General features: G+C 39.7%; 1 protein-coding gene across 2 annotated transcripts in view; it reads left to right on the top strand.

Moving 5' to 3' along the window:
* Window positions 1–26,247, top strand: part of ZGRF1 (zinc finger GRF-type containing 1) — a 26,644-nt gene extending 397 nt beyond the window's left edge. The window contains exons 2-29 of one of the 2 annotated variants that reach the window (XM_061992211.1): window positions 1,507–1,587; window positions 1,701–1,781; window positions 1,904–1,960; window positions 2,350–2,535; window positions 3,840–6,048; window positions 6,364–6,446; window positions 7,096–7,194; window positions 7,620–7,781; window positions 8,458–8,563; window positions 8,647–8,750; window positions 8,958–9,108; window positions 10,154–10,812; window positions 12,359–12,497; window positions 13,003–13,187; window positions 13,612–13,799; window positions 14,392–14,531; window positions 14,860–15,006; window positions 17,039–17,153; window positions 17,953–18,212; window positions 19,428–19,587; window positions 20,211–20,288; window positions 20,925–21,072; window positions 22,066–22,193; window positions 22,489–22,612; window positions 23,620–23,796; window positions 23,940–24,074; window positions 24,384–24,645; window positions 25,979–26,247. In XM_061992211.1, the coding sequence (XP_061848195.1) occupies window positions 1,567–1,587; window positions 1,701–1,781; window positions 1,904–1,960; window positions 2,350–2,535; window positions 3,840–6,048; window positions 6,364–6,446; window positions 7,096–7,194; window positions 7,620–7,781; window positions 8,458–8,563; window positions 8,647–8,750; window positions 8,958–9,108; window positions 10,154–10,812; window positions 12,359–12,497; window positions 13,003–13,187; window positions 13,612–13,799; window positions 14,392–14,531; window positions 14,860–15,006; window positions 17,039–17,153; window positions 17,953–18,212; window positions 19,428–19,587; window positions 20,211–20,288; window positions 20,925–21,072; window positions 22,066–22,193; window positions 22,489–22,612; window positions 23,620–23,796; window positions 23,940–24,074; window positions 24,384–24,645; window positions 25,979–26,094 (6,420 nt within the window). In that variant the 5' untranslated portion in view covers window positions 1,507–1,566 and the 3' untranslated portion in view covers window positions 26,095–26,247. The remainder of the gene's footprint in view (window positions 1–1,506; window positions 1,588–1,700; window positions 1,782–1,903; window positions 1,961–2,349; window positions 2,536–3,839; window positions 6,049–6,363; window positions 6,447–7,095; window positions 7,195–7,619; window positions 7,782–8,457; window positions 8,564–8,646; window positions 8,751–8,957; window positions 9,109–10,153; window positions 10,813–12,358; window positions 12,498–13,002; window positions 13,188–13,611; window positions 13,800–14,391; window positions 14,532–14,859; window positions 15,007–17,038; window positions 17,154–17,952; window positions 18,213–19,427; window positions 19,588–20,210; window positions 20,289–20,924; window positions 21,073–22,065; window positions 22,194–22,488; window positions 22,613–23,619; window positions 23,797–23,939; window positions 24,075–24,383; window positions 24,646–25,978) is intronic. The other variant, XM_061992210.1, reaches the window with a different exon arrangement.
* The last annotated feature ends 676 nt before the right edge of the window (window positions 26,248–26,923 follow it).

A 26,923-nucleotide genomic window follows, 5' to 3' on the forward strand; every position in this document is an offset into this window, starting at 1 on the left:
CTCCCGGGGGTCTGGAGGCGGCAGGCGGCCCCGGGAGGTGGGCTGCTGCGGCGGGGCCCGCCCCCTCTAACTCGGGGAAGGCCCGGGGAGGCAGCCTTTCATCAAACGCCTCTGTCCTGAAGGAAATCCTTAGTGCTGAGGGATTAAAAAGGCTGAGTCCCGGTGCTGGCCGGGCTCTGTGGGCCAGGTGGATTTCGCACATCTGTATGAAAGTGTCCTGTTCATCCTTGTCTCCACGGTGTTCCTTGTTGACTTGTAGTATGTGCTGGCATTCATGCAGCTGTTTTTAGCTAAAGGGCTCATTCTGTGCTCTTTAAGGGTGTCCATTTCCAAGGTTTCTATTAAACACCTGGGGCTGCCAAGAAAGTGACAGCTATAAGAAACAGTGTGCACCCTTCTCCCTCCGTAATAGGAACCGTTCCTCCCTAATTCCCAGTACAAGAGGAGCTGACAGTCTCCCCTCATCTCTTGGGATCATTTGCATTGCAGTGCTGTTAACGGACGGTCACAGGTGCAGCTCTCCACAGGTGGATGCAAGTCACAGTACCGATCAAATATTACAAGCATATACGTAGAGCAGTAAGTCACTGCCTCTGGGGATGAGTCGCTTTTATTAATGATTTGTTCCTGGTTTTATTATAGAATTAACAAATATTTACAAATATCTAAAGGGTGGGTGTCAGGAGGTTGGGACATCCCTTTTTTCTGTTGTAGCTAGTGGTAGGACAAGGGGTAATGGAAAGAAGCTGGAACACAAAAAGTTCCATTTAAACATAAGAAAAAACTATTTCACTGTGAGGGTGAGGGAGCCCTGGCACAGGCTGCCCAGGGAGGGTGTGGAGCTTCTTTCCTTGGAGGTCTTCAAAACCCACCTGGAGGCGTTCCTTTGCGACCTGATCTAGGTGGACCTGCTTCTGCAGGGGGGCTGGACTAGATGATCTCTAAAGGTCCTTTCCAATCCTTACAATTCTATGATTCTATTCTATTTTAAACGTTAACGTGATCTAATTTTAAATATGTAAAGAGGCTGACTTCATGGGTAACTGGTTTTGAAAGTCCGTTATCTTTAACGTGCCTTTAGCATGCATGACAAAGTCCAGAGTAAATAAATTGTAATGAAATTATTCCGTTAATAGCTTTTATGGCTTTTTTCTTGTTGTAAGTAAACGCATTTAGGGTAATTTGTAATTCTGAATAGCACCATGGTCACAGGAGTTTTCAGAGTTGCCAGACACTTATTTAAATCAATCCATTCCTCTGAAAGTTAGAAAATATGTTGGCATCTATTAAAAAAACCCCTTTTTTTACTAATGATCTTTCTGTTCTTTTCAAGATTCTCCTTAAAATACTCACATCAGCTATATCCCATTGCTTTGACATTGTCTTGCATCTATCTCTCTTCTTCTGAGGAAAAAAAAGGATAAAAAAGTGAATTGACATCTATTTTTTTGCTGATATAGTCTTTTCACAATTCTGGTGGATTCTAAACATTTCTCTGTCTCTCAGGCTGTGTGAAGATGTGAATATTTCTGAAATAAGCTGTTGGCTGCCTGTTTTGTCAAAGCAATGGCTTCTCAAGAGTTTATTGTAAGTGATTTTTAATACTGTGTACAATTAAATGCAAATAAAAGACATTGTAGCTGCTGTGTGATTTTAAATATTTTATATTATTATTTCTACATTTTACACATTGAAAACAGGTATTATACACTCACCAAAAAATGAAAAAATCAAAAACGTGGCAAGACGGAATTCTGAGGATGAGAAGTGGCGGAAATAAGGTGAAGCAACTCATTTAATACTGTGGGATTTCACGTCATCTGCTGCTGCTGGACTGTCAGTGGCAATCACGTTGATCTGTAAAATAAAACTAGTTACTTAAAATTCTGTGTTTTCATTACAGGCTATCTTGTTTGATGATAAAGGACAATGTTTGGAGAGTATTTTCGTAACATCTCAGGTATATATATAATTTTGTTTGGACTTTTTATGTTTATGATTGTGGTTTGTGTTTGGGAAACATTTCAAGCTCTTGGTTGGTAATGAAGGTTGTATATATTGTAGATATGAAAGTCTGCAAATAATCAGAAGGAAACATAGCTTCAATTCATTGATAAGTCACATTGTGTTTCACAACCAATGTAGAGGATTTATGGAATTTTATTCCTTTTGGGTAAAAGTAGTGATATTTTAAATAAACATAACTTGACACCAAGTGCTAATGCTTTCCAGTACTGGGTGTAAACTTCTAATATTTTTACAGATGAGTATCTAGATAACTGTTTAGAAGCCTCTTACTTTTTCTTACGTAACACTATAATGCACACACTGCTGCTTTCCCTTTTCTAGGTGAACATTGGAGACAATTTGGAAAGTGAACGATATTTGATCACAGTTGAAGCAGTAAAAGTCAACGAAAAATCTTTTGAAGATCAGCCAAGGAAAGCAGTAACTTCAACAGTGGACAGAAACAGTGGAAAATCTGGTATTCTGCCTCCAAGACATCTGTCTGTCGGCTTGAAAAGGAAGTTTACGGTATGTCTTTATTTCAAAAATTATCACAGAATAGTATGCATTGGAAGGGACCTCTAAGATTATCCAGTCCAACCCCCCTGCTCAAGCAGGTCCACCTAGATCAGGTCACACAGGAACATGTCTAGGCAGGTTTTGAAAATCTCCAGAGGAGGAGACTCCACAACCCCTCTGGGCAGCCTGTGCCAGGGTTCCCTTATCGGAACAGCAAAGAAGTTTTATCTTAAGTGGAACTTCTTGTGTTCCAGCTTATGACCCCTCGTCTTATCACTGGACGCTACAGAAAGAAGTGTCACCCTATCCCCTTGACATGCACCTCTTAAATACTTGAGGTCGCCCTTCACTATCCCCTTCTCGAGGCTGAACAGCCCCAGTTCCCACAGCCTTTCCTTATAAGGAAGATGCTCCAGTCCCCTGATCATCTTGGTGGCCCTGCGCTGGACTCTCTCCAGAAGTTCTCTGTCCCTCTTGAGCTGGGAAGCTCACAACTGGACACAGGACTCCAGATGAGGCCTCACCAGGGCAGAGCAGAGGGGGAGCAGAACCTCCCTCGACCTGCTGGCCACACTCTTCTTGATGCATCCCAGGAAGCCATTGGCCTTCCTGGCCACAAGGGCACATTGCTGGCTCATGTTCAGTTTGTTATCAACCAGGACTCCCATGTATCTCTCTGCAGAGCTGCTCCCCAGCAGATCAATCCCCAGCCTGTCCTGGTGCATGGAGTTGACCCTTCCCAGATGCAGGACTCTGTACTTGTCCTTGTTGAACCTCATGAGGCTCCTCTCTGCTCAACTCTCAAGTTGGTCAAGATCATGCTGAATGGCAGCACAGCCTTCTGGTCCCCTCATCCCTTCTGCCACTGCCACTGCCATGTTTAACTCCTGTGTGCTGCTGCCTGTAGTGTTTGGGCCTCCACCTGCCTGCAACATAACCATCAGAATTTGCTTTCTTACCTCTAGCACTGAGACAGCAGAAGACATTATATTCAGCAAATAAAATGGTAACCTGGTACTCCCAGGTACCCAGACTGGCCCCAGAACTGACCCATGTGGAACCCCACTGGCCACAAGCCTCCAACTTAGCTATTTTTTTCCAGAGTTTACTCAATCAGTTCAGTTTAGCAAGACTGCTGTTGCTAAGGCTACAGTGAAAATCGCAAGGTCTTGAGATTATTTCTATTTATCTGTGGAATCATCAGGTGGTACTTAATCAGAATATATTTTACAGACTACACTCAGTTTTCAACATTTGATTACAGAATATGAAGTTCATTCCTCACTAGAATTAATTTTAAATTTCTCTCCTAGGGTTTCCAAGGGCCACGCCAAGTTGAAAAGAAAATATCAACAATGGAAGATGGAGAAAAAACAACAATATTGCCTTTATCTAAGCAGTGTCAGGATACTTTTCCATCCAAGTTTTTTGTTACCTCTCCTTTATTTTCTACCATTTGCAAGAAGGACGTGGAAACAAATCTATCTGCAGACTTTCGTGAAGACACATGTATGGATAATGATAGAGAACACACGTCTCTCTCCTCACTGCTTTCAGCTCCATTTCTTGGCAGATGTGAGGAGACGGGGAATCAGAACTCTGACCAGTTTGTTGTGAAGCCAAAATCTCCTATAATTACCAGGCACACAAAATCTAGTAATCACGCAGCAAATCATGGGGTAATGTCACACAGCATCAGGAGCACTGCACAGGTAATAGCTCTTTTGAATTCTCAGCCAACACAAGGATGCAGAGAGCCAACAACATCTGAAGCCACAGAACATGTTTCTAGGTTCCAGACATCAGAAAATCTGACTAGTTTATGTAACCAGAAAACCACAATCCTACCTGCTTTTTCAGCCAAGCCTCCCAAAAGACTCATTGAAAACATTCAGCACCTGCCTTCGATGAGAAGAACTATAAATGAAAACAAGGAATGTAATGCTGCACTGCTTTTAAATTTAGCTGAACAGTCTTGTGATCAAGAAGTTGCAGGACAGAGACATGCTGAAAAGGCAAATAGCTTAAGCCAAGATTTACAAGATCCTTGCAACATAAATAGTTGCATCCTTCCTGAGTCTGCCATACGGAGAATGAATGACAGTCAGTTTGTCCCATCCTCAGGTGATATTTTGTGTTCAGCAAGTCCAGTCAACTTTAAAAAAGATCTCTCCGCATACAGGGAGCATTCAGTGACTAATGGCCTTAAGGAGAATTCATCTGTGAAGCTACCAAGTGAACTTCAGCCTAGACAAAGTTTAGAAAGAGTGCCTCATCACCCAGAGCTCTCTGTGGACATAACATTGACTGAAACTGGAATTGTAAAGGAAGAATTTAGTACAGGTGGCCAAGACTGTGACCCAGATGAACAGGTGATGGAGGTTAACTTCAGTCTGATGGAGGCTTTTGATTTTAATGACAGAGACAATGAAGATCTGTGTGAAAGAGATGTGAATAAGCTCACTGACGGAGACACGCTTTCACAGAGTCCAGATTGCTTAAATGGAGAAGATGTAGCACCAAATGCTTCACAGAGACTTGGTTCTTGCTGTGAAGTAGTGACACACTGTCAAAATGAAAAAATCAAGTGTTCAATGTTTAACAGAGAGAATGGTGGAAATTACTGCCCTGGGGATACACCACCTCAACTTTGTGATAACAGTTTTGGAGACACGGGGAGAATTGCAGAAGGCTCTGCAAATCAGAACAGAATTGAAGTGGAGCTTTTGGGTGATGGACACAACATTAAAGAGATTAATGAACGTCAATTAAGTACTGAAGCCACAAACAGTAAAGAGGATCTTGCTGGCTGCACAGTGCACACCATTAGTGCCACATCATGGATAAAAAGCAAGCCCTCTGATCTTTTGCCCAGTGACACAAATGTTGATGGATGTCAGCCTAAAACCAGTACGTTGGAGAAAAGTAGAAATGTTTCATGTATTTCTACCAGTAGAGTAATTTCTGCAGTGGACAAAAGTACTGTAGAAGATGTTACACAGTTTGGATTTATGAAATCCCCAGATGTTGATTTAGAACACCTCTGGGGTACTAAGGGTGATGACATTAAACAAGGTAGCCCTTTCCTGCCTTTGTCACAAAAAGCAGATCCTAGCTATGGCTCATTCCAATATATTGCAGACCACCATCAAAATATATTTGGTATTTCACATCAGGAAGATACTTACAGTTCCAGAAGTTCTGTCTGCCCGTTAGGAAAAGGCCATTCAACTCCAGAGAAAGCATCGATAGGTGAACCTGAGTCTGAAAATATAGAGAGTGTAAATTCCTTTGAGGAAGACTGCAAAGGTGAAAGAATAGGAATGGATTGCCTGAAACATACGGCAACGGCTGAAAATTCTTCGTATCTTCCTGATTTAGTAAATGATATCGCTCTTGTAAGAGCTTTGACTCAACATAGCACAGCATTAGAAAGCTTACAAAAGATGGAGGAAAATAATAGCCTATTATATGAAGCAGAGACTTCTAAAGAGATACTTGAACCCTTTGTGCAAGATGAAGGTTAGGTCAGCTTCTTTTTTTAAGTGATTTCTGTATGACTACCTATTTGACTTCTGTGCTCTTATCTCTCCTGCTGGACAATTCACATTCAGAAATCATACTTTTGGAGCCATGCCTTAGGAAGGTTCCCTTGTGCAATTGTTAGTATTCAAAGTAAGAATCTAAGTCTGTGTCTTGGTTTGCTTTAGTTTAGTTAAATCCTAAGTGTGCAATTATTTTCATGAGTAAAATTTGCAAGCCCAGTAAATATTCAGATGTTTTCATGTGAAAAGAATACTCTAACTGTAACTTCTTATGCTTTTCCTTCTCTTGTAGCTATAAACCAGTTTACAGAAATGCCTTACTCAGAAAGCGTACAGGCATCTTCCTGTTCATACTTTGATTCTGCTGGCCTTATGGTAACCAATTTTGTACTATTTTTATCTATCTGTACAAGGTAAATTAATTTCCCATCAGGCTTTTTGAATAAAATTTTTGTTTATGAAAATATAGACATTGAACTAGAAATTGCTTAGAGACATGGGATAGTAAACTGAAGATGTCCTCTTGCAAACTCAGTTGCCAGTAAACGTTCAGGAGGCCTAATGTATGACAAGAAACAATGCAAATTGTAATATTTAGTTATGTTCAATATCACATTAGTATACCTGGTTATTTCCTTCCCTACCCCATCTTCATTTATCACCTGTTTTTTCTTTCACTATCTGTTTTAATGCATGGCCTTCCTAGGAATTTTGGCACTTGGGTTGAGATACACTGTCAAATCTCTTTGTGCTTGATGCTTCACACTGAGTTGTGTCCAATGCCAGTAATAGTCTTTTTCTTTCAATTTCTCCCAAGTGAAGGAAATATTTTTAGATTAAATTCTTCACTTTTTTCCTGTCCCACTTGAAAAGCAAACATGGATTGTTCCAGCTTCCAAATTAAAAGACTGTAATTTAAGATGCTTTCTCTGGTATAAATACAAGAGGTTTCTTAGCTTAACTTTTCACTTTAAATAGTTTTAAAATTGTTACACTAATTAGCTTTTGATACTTTTACGTGCAGCCCAACTGTGTGGACAATGTTATACAGAAAAGAGAAGCATGTATTCTACCAGTAGCTGTAGCCCAAAGAGACCCTAGGACATCTGACTGCCAACCAAAGGTACCATTTATATGGAAGTGAAGTATAATGAATAGTGTTTCAAATTTCAGTTTGGTGGTTTACTATTTGCAAGATACCGTAGTAAGTCCTAATATATATTTAACCAGTCTCATAATGGGCTTCTTGGCACTTTCTAGTGCATTTGCCTGCGGGAGGTTTTCCACTGAGAGCTTTAAACTCAAATCTTACCATACAAAAAGAAGACTAGACATGCTACATTTTGTGCAAAAACTTTACTGCTGCTGAGTTACAGGAGTGTAAGAGAAAGAAGAAATGTGTGTTGTTGTTTGGTTTGTTTTGGTTTGGTTCTGCAGTTTCCAGCAATTTTTTTTTCGTTGTATGTATGAAAAGTACTTCCATTGACTGTAGATAGTTCCAGAACAGCACTTCTTTTCAGTTAATGATAATTCCGATATATCGCATAGCCTGTTGCATTTCAAGGGCACCGAGTAAACGGATCAGCAGCTAGTGAGGTAATGCTGAGAGGTCCCTGCTCACAGCTAGGATTGCAACAGTACCCAGATAATATGGAGACATTTTTGACACCCCTATTTTCAAGCAATTATGTCTCCTCTGACTTCAGACAGGTAAAACATTTTATTTTCAAAATTAATCTTAGTAACCTTAGTGCAAGAAAGTATCCTGTAAATGTAGGGATATATAGAGTTTAATTTTAGAATACTGCAATCATATAAAAACCATTAAGAACTCAACTTATTCCTCTGTGGTTAAAACTTTGCAGTTAGTCAATTATTTTTACTCATCCTTATTACAGGAGTTGGCATTTGCAAGATGTAACATGTTTTTTTTTCCCTCTGCTCAGTTTCACTTTGAAAACTGTATGTGGTCATAATGCATTCTATTGAACAGATTTCTTCTAGAGCCAAGTGGCAGAGGGCTTTTACAATGATTGTTTCCTGGTGTTAGGAGTACAATACTTCAACTGGATTTGCAATCTGGTATAAATTGTTAGAGTTGCAAAGCGAGGCTTAAAACTTTCTTTCTTCAATTATGACTCCGTTCCCCCTGCATGCAAAGAAACGTGGCATGCAATGCTAAATCAATCAGTTTCTTCTAATGCAGTACATATTTCAGTATTTAAAATAATGGAAGAAAACTGATGCTCCATTATTTATTTCCAGAATGGGATAGAGATACAGAAAGATTCTATCTAGAAATTAAGGTTCAGAGAAAGGTAATATTTATCTAGAGGTTAAACAATTTACTTTCTAACAAGTTTTTGCTTACACTTTCTTGGTAAAGTCTCCAGGTTCAAGGAGCCTTTATGAAGATGATACTGACTTTATCAGAGAAGAGACTTTCCAAGACAAGTCTGACATTATCAAAGAGTTGAGAACAGATGAGTCCCGTAAGTGAAAGTGAAGTAGAATGGCAGTGGTTGGCCTCAGAGCAATTATTCTGCATGACTTCTGTCCTTCACGTTTTTCCTAGCATTGGCACTGAATGTGTATTCTGGACTTCCACCATGGACATCAGACTCACCTTCATGTTCTGATTTGAGACAAACGCACTGGACTTCCTGGGAACCTGACAAGGTGTGAAACGACCATCTTTAGTTCTAGATCTTTTGGGCTTTATTTCCTGCGTGTTCACGGTAGCAATTTCTTATTGTTTAAACTCTTTTATCTCAACTGTGAGAGATATTTTGTTTGGAACGGTGAGAGAGATAATAGTGACAAACGAGCTATAATCAAATTGGTTTTCCAGTCATTCACTTGAAAATGTTAATGCTTCATCTGTAGATGGTTTCACCAGTAGAACTGACTTCCTTACTTGACCCAGACTCTACAGTTTCTCCAGCTTCAGGAAGTGAGGAAACTATTGGAGACATCCAGGAGCCCCCAATACACAGGATCTTGCCAAATGAACCAGAACTTTCAGATTTTTTTTTCAGTAAGAAATTTAAGTTTAAAATTGCACTTTACAATAGTTTTGCTAGAAAATCCTGGAGGATTTTTGAAGCACGGTGGGTTGCGCCACCAAACACAGTTCCAGTGAGTGCTGAAACACACTGAGCTAGGGCTGGTTAACGACAGAGTTTGATTTGCGTTTGTCACATGTTTTTCACAGGGGTGTGTCTTAGTTTAAAGCATAATTTTATACAGTATTTTCCAAATTAGCTAAATTAGCCTTGAATCTCATGCCTCCTCACCCCAGTGATATTCTCCTGAAAGAGACTTCAGAAAAGTGATTTAACTGTGTAAAGAAAAATCAGCTTCTAGTTTGGGTTAAAAAAAAAGGCTGTAAGCTAAGCTTTTAATTCTTAACAATGTTTTAATTTATTTACTTGTTTTTTGTTTTCTTCCAGTTATATATTTCTGTTTAAACATCAATAAATTAACATAAATATATTATGTTTAATATTTCTGTATTTATGTTTTTAGTTTTTTTCTTTCATCTGTCCTCTAACTCACCTCCAGCTGACAGCTGTCAATGACTGTCATTTGGTATTGACAGTGAATTGAGTCAAGAGGATGCTTGTGGTAGAAGCTTGGCTTTCTACACTGGTTAACATTAATTTACAGAGTTTTGTCAGTATCTTTTTGGAAAAAAGGAGGAATTGTTGAGCCATTTGTTTTCCAGTTGGCAGTTGCCAGTGACCTACCAAAAATATCAGATTACTGACCTCCAAAAGACACTAATGTTTAAATAATTTCCACCAAACCTTTTCTTTTATACAAATATATACAGAAATATGTTCTGAACTTAGGGTTTCAAGTATTACAAGAATCATGGTTGAAATGACATGTCATATGGAAATTCAGTGTGGTACTGCACAGGCGTGATCCAAAGAGCTTGCTGTGTAGGAGATAGGATATAAAGGAATTCAGAAATATATTCAGAATCCTTCCTTTTTTTTCTTTTTCTTTGTACATCTGAAGTTAACATGCCACCCTTAAGTGCTACAAGTTGCTTGTGCAATGTATTTGCCCTACAGCCCAGGAGAAATCCAGCTTTCCAGAGGAGTGCAACCTCTCAAGATTCAAACCGGCGGTTAAAACCCGAGCTCCATTTGTCACTCTTCCTGCCACTGAAAAGAATCCTGATAAGGTTTATCCAACTGACAGTGAGGAGGTCCAGCAAGCTTTTGGCTCTTCAGTAGTCCATTTAGGCAACAAATTAGGAGTATTTCCGTTCAGTGTTTTTGGCCCTGAGGACAGAAATTATGAAACCTCTGTGTTTGGAGAGTATACGGAAGACAGAGAAAGGGAATCCATACAACCACTGTTCCCTAATGTGGTTTCACAAAATAGACAAAGCAAGTGGCTAAAATATCAAAACAGTGCTCAGTGTGACTTGATAACTCAAAACAGTGACGATGGGGAAGTGGATGACAACATCTGCACTGAGAGCGTCCTTGGAATGCTGCTGGGTGACACAGGAGAGAGCAGTGCTGTGAACAAAAGTGCTCCCGGCTCTGCACTTCTGCTGTCAGCCAAGAGCATGCTTGGAGAAGGCTGTGCAGAGACCAGCAACCAGGATTTGATTTCAGAGGGGAAGTTACTTTCTCTGCATTTAAGTCAGACACCTTTGGCAGAAGCAACACAAAAGGTGTTAAATCACCTGAGCTGCCACACCGTAAGAGGAAATGGCCAGGTGTGTAACTGTTCAAGCAGATGGTTATAAGTGACAGAAACACATTTTTTTGGACAAAGCAACTGCATTTCTCTGATTTCCTGCAAGATATTATCAGTGTGATTGGATGAGATGTTTCTGCATATGTACTAACACAAAAAGAGTCTCAGCTACAGAACAGCAGCTGCTGATGTATTTTTTAAAGTGCTGTGACTACTCCTTTGTAAAGGTAATTCCTTGACACATGCAGAGCCAGATTTAGATTTTTAATCTGCATGTTGATGGCAAGAAGATGAAATAAAAGCCTTTGGGCTGTTTTGTAATCTATAGTTAGTAAGAACATGTTTTTAAGAAGTCTATTTTCTTTATTGTGAAATTGGCATTGTTTTAATGAGCACACAAATCTTGCTTCAAACTCCCAATTTGAAAATATTTTACATGTCTTCAGTTTTAATTGGGGAAATGTAAGTTTTAGCACTGAATAAGCACCTAGAAAGTTAGCAGAGCTGTTTGTGACCAGTAGACTGTCTTAAACAAGTGGAATAAATTGGAAAAAAAAAAAAAAACCACAAACAACCAAACCTAAACCACAAGTCAAGTTTTAAAAGTTGCCAAATGTTTGTGTTTGGGAGTTCAGAAAATGTTGGCTTTTCCTTTTCTGGGGGGAGGTGAGGTGGGGTGGTCGTTTGGCCCAAACTTAGTATGTTGTGTTTTCTAGTTCTTTATAAGTGTTTGTACAGTAAAATATTCCTGTGACATAGAGGTCTAGAAATAACCAGTGTGTTTGATACACACAATGGCATGTACATTGAGTGTGGTTATTTATATATATATAAAATCCATGTATATTGGGTTTAAAAAGCTTATGAAGACAGCTACCATTACGAAGCCCTCAGGACTAGATGGGATGGCAGACACAGAGATAGCCTGTGGTATGCACACTTTCTCTACAGCTCTCCAGTCTGGTTCTTCCTTCTCTAGCCCATGCCACCTTTGCTAATAGTTCCATCTAATGGATTTATTTCTGTGCAGAAATGGTGTTAAAAATGGGGTTTCTGTGCTCTTGCCCCATACATAGGGCTGAAAATATGATTCTGAATTACCTAATTTACCCTAAAGCCTTTCAAAGTATTGTCTATGTTATTTGAATTGCTAGCAGTTTCTCAAGAGGCAAAATGTAACTCCATGGTACGTCCTAAATGGCAGTCCAAGCTGTATGCTGTTACTCCAGGCTTACTTAGTTTTATTCCTGTCAGCAGTCTTATTGAATACACACTCCTGTATTTAAGAGTTAACAAAGTCTCCAAACGTTTGTGGTGAAACAGGGTATTTTGCTTTTAGAAAAGTAAAGCTTTATTGTCAGTGCTCATGTTGAAATTTCTGGTTGCAGAAGGGGACTCCGCTGTGTTTCTATTTAGGTGTACTTAATAAGATCACAATATATGATAGCAGCAATGAAAACAGAGTAATGGCTAGGTTTGGGTATATTTGTACAGCAGCTGTTTATCAAAATGTGTCTCAGTTCATTCAGGGTTTTGTATGTTTTAATGGTTTATTTTTCCGTTAGGACATAGCGATTTCTGAGTTGTCTTTTCCTAACGCGGACAAAGTAAAACATGCCAGTCTTCCAAAAAGAAAGATTTCCATACCAACTGTATTTCAGTCTCATGTTCAATATAAACAGATTTTTAAAGCTGCTCTGACAGGTATGTCTAACACCATGCTATGTAAAATGCTGTCATTTTTAAACAGTGCATTTCTTAAGCTTCACAAAGCAGCATAACAGGGAGAGAGATCACCAATGTGATCAATCAGAACAACTGTGCACGTTTGGGATGTATGTACTGAAATGTATTTAGTCTAGACCCAAAATTACAAAGACAAACCAAAAGACCAGAGCAATTCTGTTGAACCATGTAACCTTGTTCACCAGTCTTTAGATTCCCATCTAAGTTGCTCGGGGGGGGGGGGTTGAGTCGCATCCTTCAGTGTGATTTGAATGAAAGTAAGGCACTTAGAACAAATTAATTACATGTGCAATATGTGCATTTTGCAGGCTATATAGTTTCTGTTAGGACTCCAACAAAATGTTTCCATTTAGATTCAGGACTGAAAGTTTTCAATGCAAATGCATTTGTTTCAATGTTGTGTACTTGTGTAACCATTTTAAGGCTTTAGTAATTATTCTTTTGTTCTTCTTTCTATGTCAAGAGCAATTAAACATAATGCTGTTTGAGCTGTCACAAAGACTACACCATGCTCTTGCAAAAGTGGATATATCATTTTACACTTCCTTGAAAGATGGGCAAAGTGAGAGCCAAGCAAGCCGCGGTCCACTCTGCAATCACATGCATCCTGCTAAGCTTGTTACTGTTAAAAAAGAAGGTCAAAACAAGGTGCTGTTTATTGCTTGTTTGTTTACAGTTTTGGCTTGTTTGAACAATTGCAGGGCACTTCTCAATGTACAATTCTGGGCTAAAGGGATGTGTGTTTAAAAACTGTTCTAGTCTTCACTAGCGTCCAGAATTGCTTGTGTAACAGCTTTCTCTATGCAGAAACAGATTTGTATTTGTAGAGAGAAAGACACTTTTCTAGGTTTCATGGGATTTGTGTAAGGTATGGTTACACAGGCTGGCTTCAGAAGCTGACAGTTCTGAGAACACACTTGTGTTTTTCAACAGTGAAAACACGGATGTTTGCCTGAGTATTTATACAGCAACGACTATGAGTCCATTGCTTTAGAATATTTTTTGCTTGGTTAGTGTGCTAATGGCCTTTTTTAAAATTTTTTCTTTTCTTTCTCCTCCCCTCACCTCCTAGGGTCGGATGTTCTATACCTGTGATGCTCCAAAAGCTGAGCAGTGCTCCTTTTTCAAGTGGATAGAAGATGTGAACCCTGCACAGATAAAATCTAGACCTAGTCTAGTGCTTCATGATATAAAAAGTATTGGGACATACCTTAGAAGTCAAAAGATTTCTCTCTATGAGGGATGCCAGCTTTTGGTGAGGTATCCTGAAATGCTATGCACATTTCACAAGTTCTATGGGAACTGCAGGATTTCTAAATATTTCGGTAGCTGTGGAGTTCAGCAGCATTTAACAGACACTTTCAATAACTAGGTTTAAAGAGGCTGCACTTCTGTGTAGAAATGTAAAAGCCAAATTAGCAAAGGAGCAATATTGACAGTAATGGCATTTCAGGTCAGCACTCTTCGGCAAGAATCAAAACTGCTTACCAGCAACTTCAGCAGTTACTTAATGAAATCCCTTCAGACTGTTGCATTTCAATTACTGTTCATTTAATCTTTTGCAAGATAATTTGATTTATTCTTTTCGTGACTCCAATTTCTATGTTAGAAGTTGTATCAAAGGCTATTCTGTGCTGTTCATAAGGGCAACAATTTAATGATGGTTAATATGAGAAAAGTATTTTACAGTCAAGAGGCACATATTTAAAACTTGGTAGCGTAAGATGATGAACAGCCACCAATAGCTGTGCTGTATAATTTGGTGCAATCTGTGGAGCTTGCTTATTGGTGGTGGTGAATCCAAACTGTGCCCATTGTTTACATACTTTTTCTTAAAACCCCAATTTGACAGGAGAGCCTTTGAGATTCAAACACAGCGGTGTAGTAAGTTCAAGAAATATATGAATATACCTGATAGATATGATGGTGATTCCAAAACCAAATTATACCTCAAACTAAGCAGAAAGGAGCATTATTCTCTGTACAGCAAAGGTAAGCAGATATAAAGCATCAGAATTGTCCTTGTCATGTTGCGCATTTTTAAATCTGTAATTTGTAACCTAAAAACTGAATCCTATTTTTAAACTCCTGACAACACTGACACTTCATTGCCCTGCTGGAGTGAGAACTGAATTATAATGTTCAGCTACCTTAGAAGAATATAAATTACAGATCCTTGGGTTTGAAGAACATGAAATCCATGACTCACTAAGCTTCAGGAAATCTCAGTGTTCAAACAGATGATATTTTGCCCAGCTTCACCTTCTTTAAAAGATGTTAGCAGAAGAAGCTAATTAAAATTCTGTATTTTTCTTGACAGATGATATTTGGGTTGTCTCGAAGACTCTGAACTTTGATCTCCTTGATACTTTCATTGCAAGTAGTGTTTTCTTTGGGCCATCCTCCAACAATGAAGTAGAATTACTACCACTAAAAGGCTACTGTCCTTCAAACTGGCGCTCAAATAGTGAGTTCTACACCAAATAATTCAGAATTGTGGGAAACAACTCTTGAAGGAAAAATCTGGCCAGCAATGAAGGATGGGATTAGAATTTCTCAAATCTAATACAAGACTTTACTCACAGGTGTTTTTTTATCTCGTATCTTTAACTATGTAATTTGAATACAGTCCCTAATGCAATTAAACCTGCAAAGTAGCTGAATTCTAAATGAGTGATGAACAAATGAGGATAATGTAGATGATGTAGTAAATAATGTAGAATGCGAATTGACTGTCAGAGTGCAGGTAACATATTGTTATTCCCCTTGAAAAACAAACAGAAACCCCTTACAATGAGGATGGAGAACTTGCATTTATACAAAAAACCATGTGTTAAATCTGTGATTTTCCTTTCTGTGCTTTTGTTGCTACAGTTTAGAATGACTTTTAAAATTGGCATTTCAAAGTTTAGAAACCCAAATCTGTCTAACTCTAGTTATTTCTGTCATTGTATTTTTAAAAGAGTATACTACTAAAGGTAGCATTGATGGTTTCTAATGAACTGCTGACCTCTTTATTCTTTAGCAGGCTCTTTCTTCCCGACTAAGTTTCAGCACTTCTTTTTGGTTTCAACATTTGCCTTTGGGGTATTTTTGTAATACTTTGTCTTGAGTGTTTTGGAAACAGTAAGGTTAGTGGGCCTTAAGTGCAGAGCAAAACGGTGTGTGTCTGCTATAGATGTCACAGAAACATGATAAATGTGCTGCCAAACGTGACACAAGTGTTTCTTATTTTTACTGTTGACTTGAGCTAAAGTTTGGTTTGTTTTGTTGGGTTTTTTTTTTTTTGGACAAGAAAGAGATAAAGAATACATTATGTGGTTATTCTGGAGCTAGTAATGATGTACTTCTGCTTACTTTCTTCTAATGCAACATGAAAATTGCGTGCTTGACCACAAAAGGCTTCATTCACTTAACCTCAAGCTAGTAAATTGTAAGTTTCAGGTTTACAGATTAGAGTTTTTGGCTTTTTATGTGATTATTAGGGAGACAATTCCTGCAAAGCCCAATTTAGTGAGCCTATGTTAAACTCCTGTTTGGAATTACATGCAGAAGACTAAAAAATATTTTAAAACCCCAAAATACTAGCACACAAGTTCTTTGTGGGAGTACATGCTATCAGAATCCTGGGCTTCAGGTGCAGTTAGAGGTCTGGTTTTGTTTGTTCCCTCAGTGTGGACTGCAGGACTGGATGACTTGAGCAGTCCAGGTCTGGAAGAGTTAATACACAGCTTTTCAGTCATAATGCTGTTGAATCACAGCATTTTAATTTTTTCTTTAAAAAAGAATTTGTCTTAATTTTCTTTGTGATCATAAATACGGATCATTCTATAACAATTACAAAACCAAAACCCTAAGTAGTATGAAAATAAAGCTTAAAGTAATGTTTTGTTATTGGCAGTGATGAACAACAGCAAAATAGAGGTAGGTGAGTTACTGAACATATTAGAAACCTGTTACTTTGGCAATCCCTGAGCTCCAGAACCTCGGGAAACTAGCAGTGAATTCAGAAAAATATAATCGAGTAATTGTTCTGGTTTTATATTCTGCCCTAAGGATCACTTTTGTACACTTGGGAAACAGGCTAGATGGAATTTGAGCTTGTCCCACTGGAGGTGTTCTGATGTTCCTGTTGTGTCTTTTGTTAAGATAACATCTGTTTAGCTACTGTGATACAAATAGTTTACTTAGAAAATGCACTTCCTCAACACACCTCAAATGTTTCTAAAAAGAGTAAGGATTTTTACCTGAGCTTCCTTCCCAGAAGGTTCCTAATGCTGGAATCACAAATACTTCAAAATAATGCACCTTAAAAAGAAGGGCTGACGAGTGTCCCCTCATCTGCAATATTCGGTCAGACATGGGAATTGGGTTAACTTGGTTTCTGCTACAGGAGGCTAATTACTCTTATGGGATTTTGTAATTCATTTATGCAGTCTCTTGTAAATTTTGGCTCATTTCATTTCTTCCTCATTTTCTTTTTCCTGTGGCCTTTTCAGCGCCTGTTCACGCCCTGCTGGTTTGTAACGCCAGCGGCGAGCTGACAGCTTTGAGAAATATGGAGGAGCACTTCAATCCATCAACGTTACCACTAATACCCTATCTACTCAAAATGTAAGTTCCTGTTCCAGTGATGCTCTAAGCACACAATATGTCAGCAGGGAGAGAAAAAAAAAATAGCAACAAAAACATCACTGAGTTTGTCCTATCAAAAAGTACATTATGAAAATGGAAATCAGTGAAATGGCGCAAGGAATGAGCTCCTGATAAGGCAGTTTTCATGCATGTGGAAATGAAAATATGTTGCTTAGCTTAACTCAGTGGAAAGGCTTTTTCTTCAACCTTACCTATAGCCCATGTTTTACAACCTATGGATTCATATTGGGCATTATTATCACTGTTACACTGATAGTGCAGTCACTGATCTGTATGTTGTTGATGTAGATGCTTCACAGGGCTTCAGTGGAGCTGGTTTTCCTTCCTGATATTTGGAGTCACTTGACGCAAAACTTAACATGCTTTTCTGGAAAACTGGTACAATAGAGGGATATTTCCAAGCCTGTTTCTCAGTCACTGTAGAAAACAAATAATTAAATGAATGTTCTTCTACCACTCTTAATTGTCACTCTTTCGTGGCCTTGGAGTAAGTCAGATCAAAAGCGTTAACAGAGCAAGAATGATAAAACCCAAAACCCTGTTCCATACGATCCAGCTTTCACTCAGGAAAGCAGTATGGGGCAGGATATACAGCCCAGATGTATGGCAGGGTGCGGGGGTCAGCAACTTTTAATTATGTCCCCTGTTAATTGTAACACATTTCAGTATCAGTTGAGTAAGAGCATCAGAACCATGATACACAAATCAGATATACACGGTATGATATCCCAACTTTGAACATGGTGTTTTTTCCTAGGAATTTTGATTCTGAAAATGCTACTAATAGAGGCTACAAAAGAAAATTTATTCCACCTGCTGTCAGCCTGAAACACACAATGATGCCTGGACCTGTCAGTGCTGAAGTGGTGATGGGACTAGCTAAAAAGATGATCCAAAAGTTCTCGTTGAACCCAGATCAAACTACAGCCCTGATTCAGATAGCTCACATGATGACCTCTTGTGAAAATACCAAACCAGTGGAAGGACATCGGATCTTCCCTGTCACAATCATACGTGGTATATAGAAAGTAATTGTGAAATTGTCTGTTGTGGTATCTTGCAAAAATGCTGATTTATATGTAATGCCAGCATTAGTGAAATACCCCTAAATTCTGTTAGCAATGAAACAGCAGACTTGTTTCCTTAATCGTACAATTTCAGGCAGACTTTCAGAGAGATACTTATGTATAGGTAAATGTTGCTGTATTTTAAAGGTGGCACAAAAGATGAGCTTGAATAAACTGCCTCTGTGTAGGGAATATTATTTTAAACTCTTTTATAACACTGTTGTCTGTCGTCACAAACTTCATGCATTTCCTGAAAAGCCATTTCTTGGGCGAGGTCCCTCTGATAATGACCTTGATGTTATAACATCCCTCTGATAATGACCTTGATGTTACAACATCCTTTCTGTCAGCACAGAGCTCTTGATCCTTGAATTTGCATCCTGCTTTTTATAGGTTTTTACGTAACTATAGAGTTCTTTCCTAGCAAGATCCATACACAAAATCAGAGTTATTTAGTGTCTTCTACTTATTTATTTTTGTATTTTGAACACTTCTTGTCACGTTTCACCTTTGCTGACAATTTTTTTTCTACCATACATTATTCCTTGCTGTTTTATACTTCCTTCTATCTTTGTTTTATCCCTTTTTAACACTTCCAAAAAGACTAGTAACATCTAAGTTCAAAGGTGGGCGTTATTTTTAGTCAGTATTGAAAAGCAGTTATCATAAACCTAAGTTTTCAGAGTGTGTCAAAGTAAGTATGCTGACAATAATGGCACTCTTGGTACAGGTACTACTAGGCTTAAATTGCCTGAGCTTTTGTTAGACTGTCAGGCATATTAATCTAGTTATTAGTCATCCCAAAATAACCATCTCTCAAATTCCTTATTCTGTACCTGAGGACATGGTATGAGGGGTGTGCATGCAGGTACTTGTAGTATTTTCATGTACTGGTGTGAGTCCTTAGGAAGGAATGCATGTGTTCAACCAGAAAATTGAGGAGAAATAGCTTCCCCTCTGCTGTAGTTTTTTGTAAACTTGTTGCAGGCAGTAAATGTGAAATGTAAGGCAACTGGTTGCCCCTGGGTAGTTAGAGCTGCTGAAGCAAGCACATGGCAATGTTTTTACAGGAACTGTAGCATAATATTTTGTAAGATAAACTGAAATTACAGCCTGTCTAGAAAATTTTCACTTGTAACTTTGGCTTTTCCTTCCAAAATACCAGGTGTGTTTGGAGCTGGGAAGAGCTATCTGCTGTCTGTTGTGATCTTGTTCCTAGTACAGCTCTTTGAAAGCAGTGAAGCTACAGAGGGTCCAAGGCCAGTTCCATGGAAACTTCTGATTGCTTCTTCCACTAATGTTGCTGTTGACAGGATACTGTTGTGGTAGGTTACTGAGATTATTACAGGCTATTGCTCTAAAAACCACTTATATCATAAAGATAATTGTGTTGATATTTCTAGCATAAGACCTCAACAAGATTACATTCTTTCCTTGGAAAGTGTCACACAGGGGCTTTAATTTTACCCTTGCTCCTTTGCACAGCATGGATATGCTAAAAGACTATGGGTAGCTTTGTGATGGCACAGGAGACTTGCATCAGATTTATCACTACTGAAAGTCTGGCTTGGGAATCTTTAGGAAGTAGCAGTAGGGGCAGGGGAAAGAGGGGTGGCAAAAGAGGGGGAGGCAGAGTCAGACTTGGTAAGCTTTAGCATGAAGTTGACATGAAATAAAACTCATGATTAGGAAGGACAAAGGAAGGGTAACTGCAAACAGGAGACTGATTATGAGCGAAGAATTGTAAAGGCATTAAGCACTTTTGAGGCCAATCGTGATGAGGCAATTTACTTTGATTTACTTGAACTGTGGCCCAAGTTACTTCATCTGGTTAAATCACAGAAGTTTGTGGTCTTCAGTGTTCTGATGTATGTGTGGTTTAGAACCACTTTTAATTTTAACATTTCTTTTTCTATTTCTGCAACATTCATCATCTTTTTCTTTGAAGTTTACTTGATCTTGGATTTGAGGATTTTATCAGAGTGGGAAGTATTAGGAAAATCACCAAAGCGATTCTTCCCCATAGGTAAGAATCTAAATCTTTGAGAGATCTGAAGCAATTCCAAGATCCATGACAGTACACATGCTGTAAAATTACTATTCTGAAGTCATTCAAAATGTGACTGTAACATGCTTGTCTCAGGGTTCCTGCCCAGTGCAGAAATTATACCTTGATTTGGGAAAGTCTCTTGTTGCTGAAGAGGAGGGAGTAGAGGAGACAAAATAATGGCAGTTACAGATTTGGGAGTTTACACAAGGAGGAAAAGCAAAACAGACAGACTTGAAGTAGATGTCTACTGCTGTAGAGATAAGAAGGCGGAGGAAGTAATCGTAAATTGAATGTGCAGGGAATTGATGGTAACAACTCGTGAATTCTGCACTGTTTAACTCCACTTATCTTTGCTGTAGTGTTCTACCAGTTTGCTTTTAACTACTTTAAAGTAAGCAAACTACACAGTCCTTTCAACACAATTTGAGAGAACAAAGTCATGGTTGAAAACAAGTATTACACGTGTCTGTCTCAGCTGGATTTGGGGTAGGTTAGTTGTACAGTACTGGGATGTATAAAGTATGATTCTTTTCCCGTATTGGCTGTTCACCGAGCACTGAAAGCACTGTTACTTTCAATGATTGTAATGCATGTTATAAACTCTTTTTGAAGTTTACATGCTGGCTCAGGAAATGAAAACGAGCAGTTAAAAGAGCTGTTTGCTCTCATGAAAGAAGATTTAACTCCAGTTGAAAAAATGTATGTAAGGAAGAGTATTGAGCAACATAAACTGGGGACCAATAAAACTATACTGCAACAGGTACGGTCCAGGCACTGGGATGGGAAAGTGGGGAGTCACTGTGTCTTATCCACAAGGCCCAGCAAACAGGAACTGGGAATCCCCTCTCATATCTCCCAAGCTCCTAATTTTGAAAAATAAAATTCATGTTAGGTCTAGGAGAGATTTGATTCCACAGCTCTAGCTTGGTTTGGTCTCTCACTTGTGTATGATTTCTGAGTTGAACTTGCAGTTCCTGTCAGTGATACAAGACAGAAACCCCCTTTTGAACTGTGTTGCAATCTCATATTACTAATCTAGTTTACAAGGCTGGGAGAGGAAAATATCTGACCTCATTTAGTCTGCACTGTCACCTTGAAACTAAAGTTTATAGAGTCATAAAGGTGAAAGATAAGGACAGAGTTAAATCTCTGCTAGAGTATCAACAGCCAAGAGGATTTCAAATACATTTCAAGTAACTTTTCATCAAAGCATTACAAAGCATTTAAGATTACTACTTCCTATAGAAAAATTATCCAAATTTCTGGTCTTTCCAGTTATTTACCATTTTTCCTCAGTTCTAGACTCAAAAAAAAGTCCAGCTTGTTGTACAGCAATTGTAGCAAAACAGCTCTGAGCAATTTATTTCTTGTGCTCATTCCTAGTGGTCATTGCTGCCACTTTTCTGCTGGGACTGAGATGGTTTTGAAGGATAGTATAATCTGAACTTTCTCTGTACCAAGTCAAATCTGGTCTTAAAATGCATGAATCTGTGAAGGATTCTAACGTATAAACACATGCCAGGTGTAAGAAATGGTAACCATGATCCTTCTCCGTGCACACACCTTGCTTTTCACTGGAAGTTAGACTATAGCTTTTTGAGAGCCAGTATGACACAGCACGCAGCAGAACTGCCAAAAGAAATCAATTTAAGCGTATCCTATTGGTGAAGCTACATTTATGTACTGCACAGAGGTCAACTATTAAATGATTTTAACTCTTCATCTGTCCCTTTTCCCCTTGCTACAAACAAAGGTAAAAGTGGTTGGAGTGACCTGTGCTGCCTGCCCCTTCCCTTGTCTGAACACTCTCAAGTTTCCTGTAGTGTTGCTGGATGAGTGCAGTCAGATGACTGAACCTGCCTCTCTCCTTCCTATCGCAAGGTACAGCCTTCCTTTTGTGTTTCAGTGGAGAAATAACTTTCCATCTGTAGTGACACAACCTCAAATAATTGCTGAATTTAAGAACATGAACTTTAAGGAGTAATTTTAAGTTGAGGCCTGCTCTCAGATGCCTCTCTTGAGTTACTGTGTTATTTTAACTGTGGAAAGAGGGTGATGGAGGAGACAGCTTGATGGAAAGCCATCTGTGGTGGATAAACACAGCATGGGATTTCATTATGAATACTTTGACATGCATTTTAGAGCATTTTCTTATTTTTTTAACATTCTTATTTAGGTTTCAGTGTGAAAAGCTAGTCCTTGTTGGAGACCCCAAGCAATTACCACCAACTATTCAAGGGTCTGAGAGTCATCATGAAAAGGGACTGGAGCAGACTCTCTTTGACCGCCTTTGCCTAATGGTACGTACCAATAACCACATCTTTAAAAAAAAGATGGAAGCTGAAGCTGTAAGTCTGCTGAAGGCAATGAAAGAGTTCTGGTTTAGATGCCAGAGGATCAGCGTTTCAGCCTGTTAGAATCATAGAATTATAGAATGGTAGGGTTTTTTTGTTGGGTCTTTTTTTAAAATAAAACAGATTCCATTCTAGTGTATTTCTCTGTAAATGCTGTTTCCATGCTGTACAGAAAAGTTCACAGAAAACTTGCATCCAGTCCTGGTCTCCCCAGCTCAAGAGAGAGGGAACTGTCAGAGAGAGTCCAGCGCAGGGCCACTAAGATGATCAGGGGACTGAAACATCTCTCTGACAAAGAAAGGCTGCGAGACCTGGGGCTGTTTAGTCTGCAGAAGAGAAGGCTGAAAGGGGACCTTATCAATGCTGAAAAATACATAAAGGGGCAGGTGTTGAGAGGATGGGACCAGTCTTCTTTCTGTGGTGTCCAGTGACACGAGAAGGGGTAACAGGCACAAGCTGCAACATGGGAAATTCCACTGGAACACAAGGAGAAATTTGTTTGCTGTGAGAGTGAAGGAGCCCTGGCACAGGCTGCCCAGAGAGGGTGTGGAGTCTCCTCCTCTGGAGGCTTCCAAACCCACCTGCACACATTCCTGTGTGACCTGATCAAGGTGAACTTGCTTTAGCAGGGGGTTGGACTGGGTGATCTCTGGAGGTCCCTTCCAACTCCTACCACTCTGTGGAATTTCTAAGCACACAAAAATGTAAAACAAGCACGGATTGAAAAACAATGACAGATTCTGCCTTCTGTTCTTTTTGTGCAGTTGTCAATCCAGGCAGAAGAACCAGAGGCTACAGAATCTGTTCTAACTTTTGCTGAAGAGAATGTACAAAGGTTAAGCCAGTTTACTGCAGGAATCATTTCCATTTACATCTTGTTTGACTTAGCTGGAATTGTGAAATACATAGTAATTCTTTTTTCTCTTCATGTCTTCTATACCTTAATTCTTTAGGGACATAAACCGACACTCCTTCGGACACAGTACCGATGTCACCCTGCTATTAGCGCCATAGCCAACGAGCTGTTCTACGAAGGAAACCTGATAGATGGGGTTTCTGAAAAAGACAGGAGTCCTGTACTGGATTGGCTTCCAACACTATGTTTTTATAATGTTAATGGGGTAGAGCAAGTAAGTTTTTAAACATTTCCATTACAAAAACTCAATATTGCACTTTTTCCTCTGTTCTGTTTCTATTCATTTTGGTTTTTTCCTTTTGTTGCATTCTGCTGTTTGTGAGAGCTAAACTGAAAATCTTCATCCCCTATTCCCAGATGGAAATAGGCAACAGCTTTTATAACATGGCAGAAGCTCATTTTACGGTCAAGCTCATCCAGTCTCTGATTGCAAGTGGAATAGAAGCGTCCGCAATTGGTGTGATTACTCTTTATAAATCACAGATGACTAAGGTTTGTACAATGTATCATCAGTAAAAGTTTTCTTAAATGTATTTGTTGGTTCTAAACTCAGGCTCCCATTTCAACTAGTAAGAGTCAACCAGACGTGAGAAACAAAGGCTGGATAGGTAAAACAGTGTTTACCATCACTTCATGGCATCCTGTTTTCCTATGTTTAGCTGAGATTTTCCCGTCATTGCAGTCACCGGTTTCTTAGTTCACATCTTGTGCAGACTCAGATTTGTGGAGTGTGTTTACTCCAGACAAATGATTGTCTGTGAGGAACATAACTCATCAGCATCCACATCTGTTTGCCTGCAGATTCAGAATTTGGTTAATGGTGTACACTCGGAGGCTTTTGAACTGCAAGCTGTGCAGGTGTCCACTGTAGATGCCTTCCAAGGCGCCGAGAAGGAGATCATTGTTTTGTCCTGTGTGAGAACCAGACAAATCGGGTTCATAGACTCAGAAAAGAGAATGAACGTCGCGCTAACGAGAGCCAAGAGGCACTTGCTGATTGTTGGAAATCTGGCCTGTTTAAGTAGGAATCAACTGTGGGGAAGAGTAATTCACCACTGCAAAGGTAATAGTTTCTTATCCTGTAGTTTTGAAACCATACGGCTCATCTTTTTTAATTCAACCACATGTAATACACCATATGTAGTACAGTGTATATGAAGTACATAGTATGCATTCTACATAAACCAGCATATGACATATAAAATACAGTATATTTCAGGAAAAGGCAAGTATTTGAAAGTGTGCAAGTTACATGTTTGTGGTTTTATCTGCAAACTGGTTTGACACCCGAGGGGTATTTGTTAGCCAGTAATGTGCTTCCTGATGACATCCAGATAGATACACTCAGAGCACAACAGTAAGGAGAGATGAAACCCAGTGCTGTACTTCCAGTCTTTTTCCAGTTTGCTTTTACTTAGTAGACCCAGGCAGAAACAAGTTACAAATGACTTCTTCTGTACAGCAGTATTCTGAATAGATACCACTTCAGTAAAGGAAAGAAAAATGGGTAGTGTCTTTCTGTAACTAGGGGCTTATTGGTTTAGGGAGATAAATTTGGAGCTGCTAGGAAAAAACCCAGTGCTACTGGAGATGAGCTAACTGCCAAGTAATTCCCGATTGCTTTGTTTACAGGTCACTGTCTTGTGAGTGCATATGTTTGTTTTACTGGACCACAGACAGAAAAGCAGCTTTTAAAAAATGAGTCTTACAGTTTCTACATATTTGCTGTGACATTTACTGCAACTGAGTGTTACATCTGAAAGCTAATCCTGCTTCAAAGAAAACCAAATAAAAAAACCTTACAGGCCTTTCTCCACCCCCTGCAATTTTCCTAGAAGGTGTCTGAAATGCCCAAACAGTTCTGTCTTCCTTCCCCCTCGGTGGTAGTACCTTGGAAGGTCAGGTTATAGTTTCTCCTTTAGCTGGCACTTGAATTAGTCCCCTTTGAAACAAGATGGCTCGTATCTGAAAGCATTAGTCACATTTCACCATAAAGCCTTGTGCAGGGATTTTTTTTTTGAGTTAGAGAAGCAAGAGGTGGAAGAAATAGTGCCCAAATCTCTGAAGTACATTGAATAAACTCTGTCAGTTCTTCCTGACACCCCAGAACATCCCTTTGTGGAGGGAGTACATAACACAAGGAGTGTGCTCAGTCTCTAAATCAACAGCTCACTGCAAGAGTAGGTACCAAAAGAAGCATTATTTTATTTACCTACTTGGACATGAAAGGAGGCAACTTGGTAACAGCTGAAACTGTAAGGATAGCAATTTTCCAAGTAGAAATGTTACAGCCAGTTGACAAGCTTGCGGAAATAGATGTTTGTATCACCACAGACTAATTATGTGATGGATGCTGTAAAGGGAAATGTAATTATCCTGTTTGTTGCTGCTTTTAGGATGGGAAAATGGATTACAACATGTAAGCCAGTGTGAGCAACAGCTCAACAACATTCTTCAGTGTTATCTGGAGCAACGGAAGGCAGAGGAGCAGAATAAGAAAAAGGTGAAGTGAAATGTGTGCCTGTTTAATGAAAACATGAAGTGTGTGTCTATAAAAATTATCAGAATGATTGCAAATCTATTTAATGTGAGAAAGTTTTGTGTGGATCTCAGTGATATTTCTAGTTTGATCTCGTTTGTATGACCAAAAATGAATAAAGTAACTTCCTCTGCTTGATAACTGAAATCATTTTATGCTTCCACAGTAATTTATGCTGAGTGTGTAGTTTTTCTTAAGCTTGGAGATATAGGTAACGTCCTATCTTAGGAGGTTTATGTCATCTTAGAAACGGTGGAAGGAGAAGGGGTAAAACCATTAAAGGGATAAATAAACCACTCACCCTAAGCCTGCTGCAGTGGAAGCTGCCCCCGACTACAGGTGAAAAACAGCGAGAATTATAAATTGCTAACATCGGTGTGAGCGGGACGGTGTTCGCCGCCGCCGCCGCCGGGGGGCGCCGCCTGCCCGCTGCAGCCCGCGGCCGGACCGCGGCAATGGGAAAGCGCGGGGGGAGCGACACCGGCAGGGACCCGGCACCGGCAGCCACCCGGCACCGGGAGCGATCTCGGCAGGGACCCGGGAGCGAGCCCCGGCACGGGGAGCGACCCCGGCAGGGACCCGGCACCGGGAGCGACTGCGGCACGGGGTGCGGCCCCGGCGGGAACCCGACACCGGGAGCGGCCCCGGCAGGGACCCGACACCGGGAGCGGCCCCGGCAGGGTCTCCAGTACCGGGAGGGACACTGGGTTCAGGAGGAGCACCGGGAGTGAGAGGGACCCCGACTTCGGAAGGGACTACGGCCCCGGCAGGGATCCCAGCAGGGGCGGCGGCAGCCCGAGGC

The sequence above is a fragment of the Colius striatus genome, chromosome 3 (genome assembly GCF_028858725.1).
Source record: "Colius striatus isolate bColStr4 chromosome 3, bColStr4.1.hap1, whole genome shotgun sequence".
NCBI classification, from domain to species: domain Eukaryota; kingdom Metazoa; phylum Chordata; class Aves; order Coliiformes; family Coliidae; genus Colius; species Colius striatus.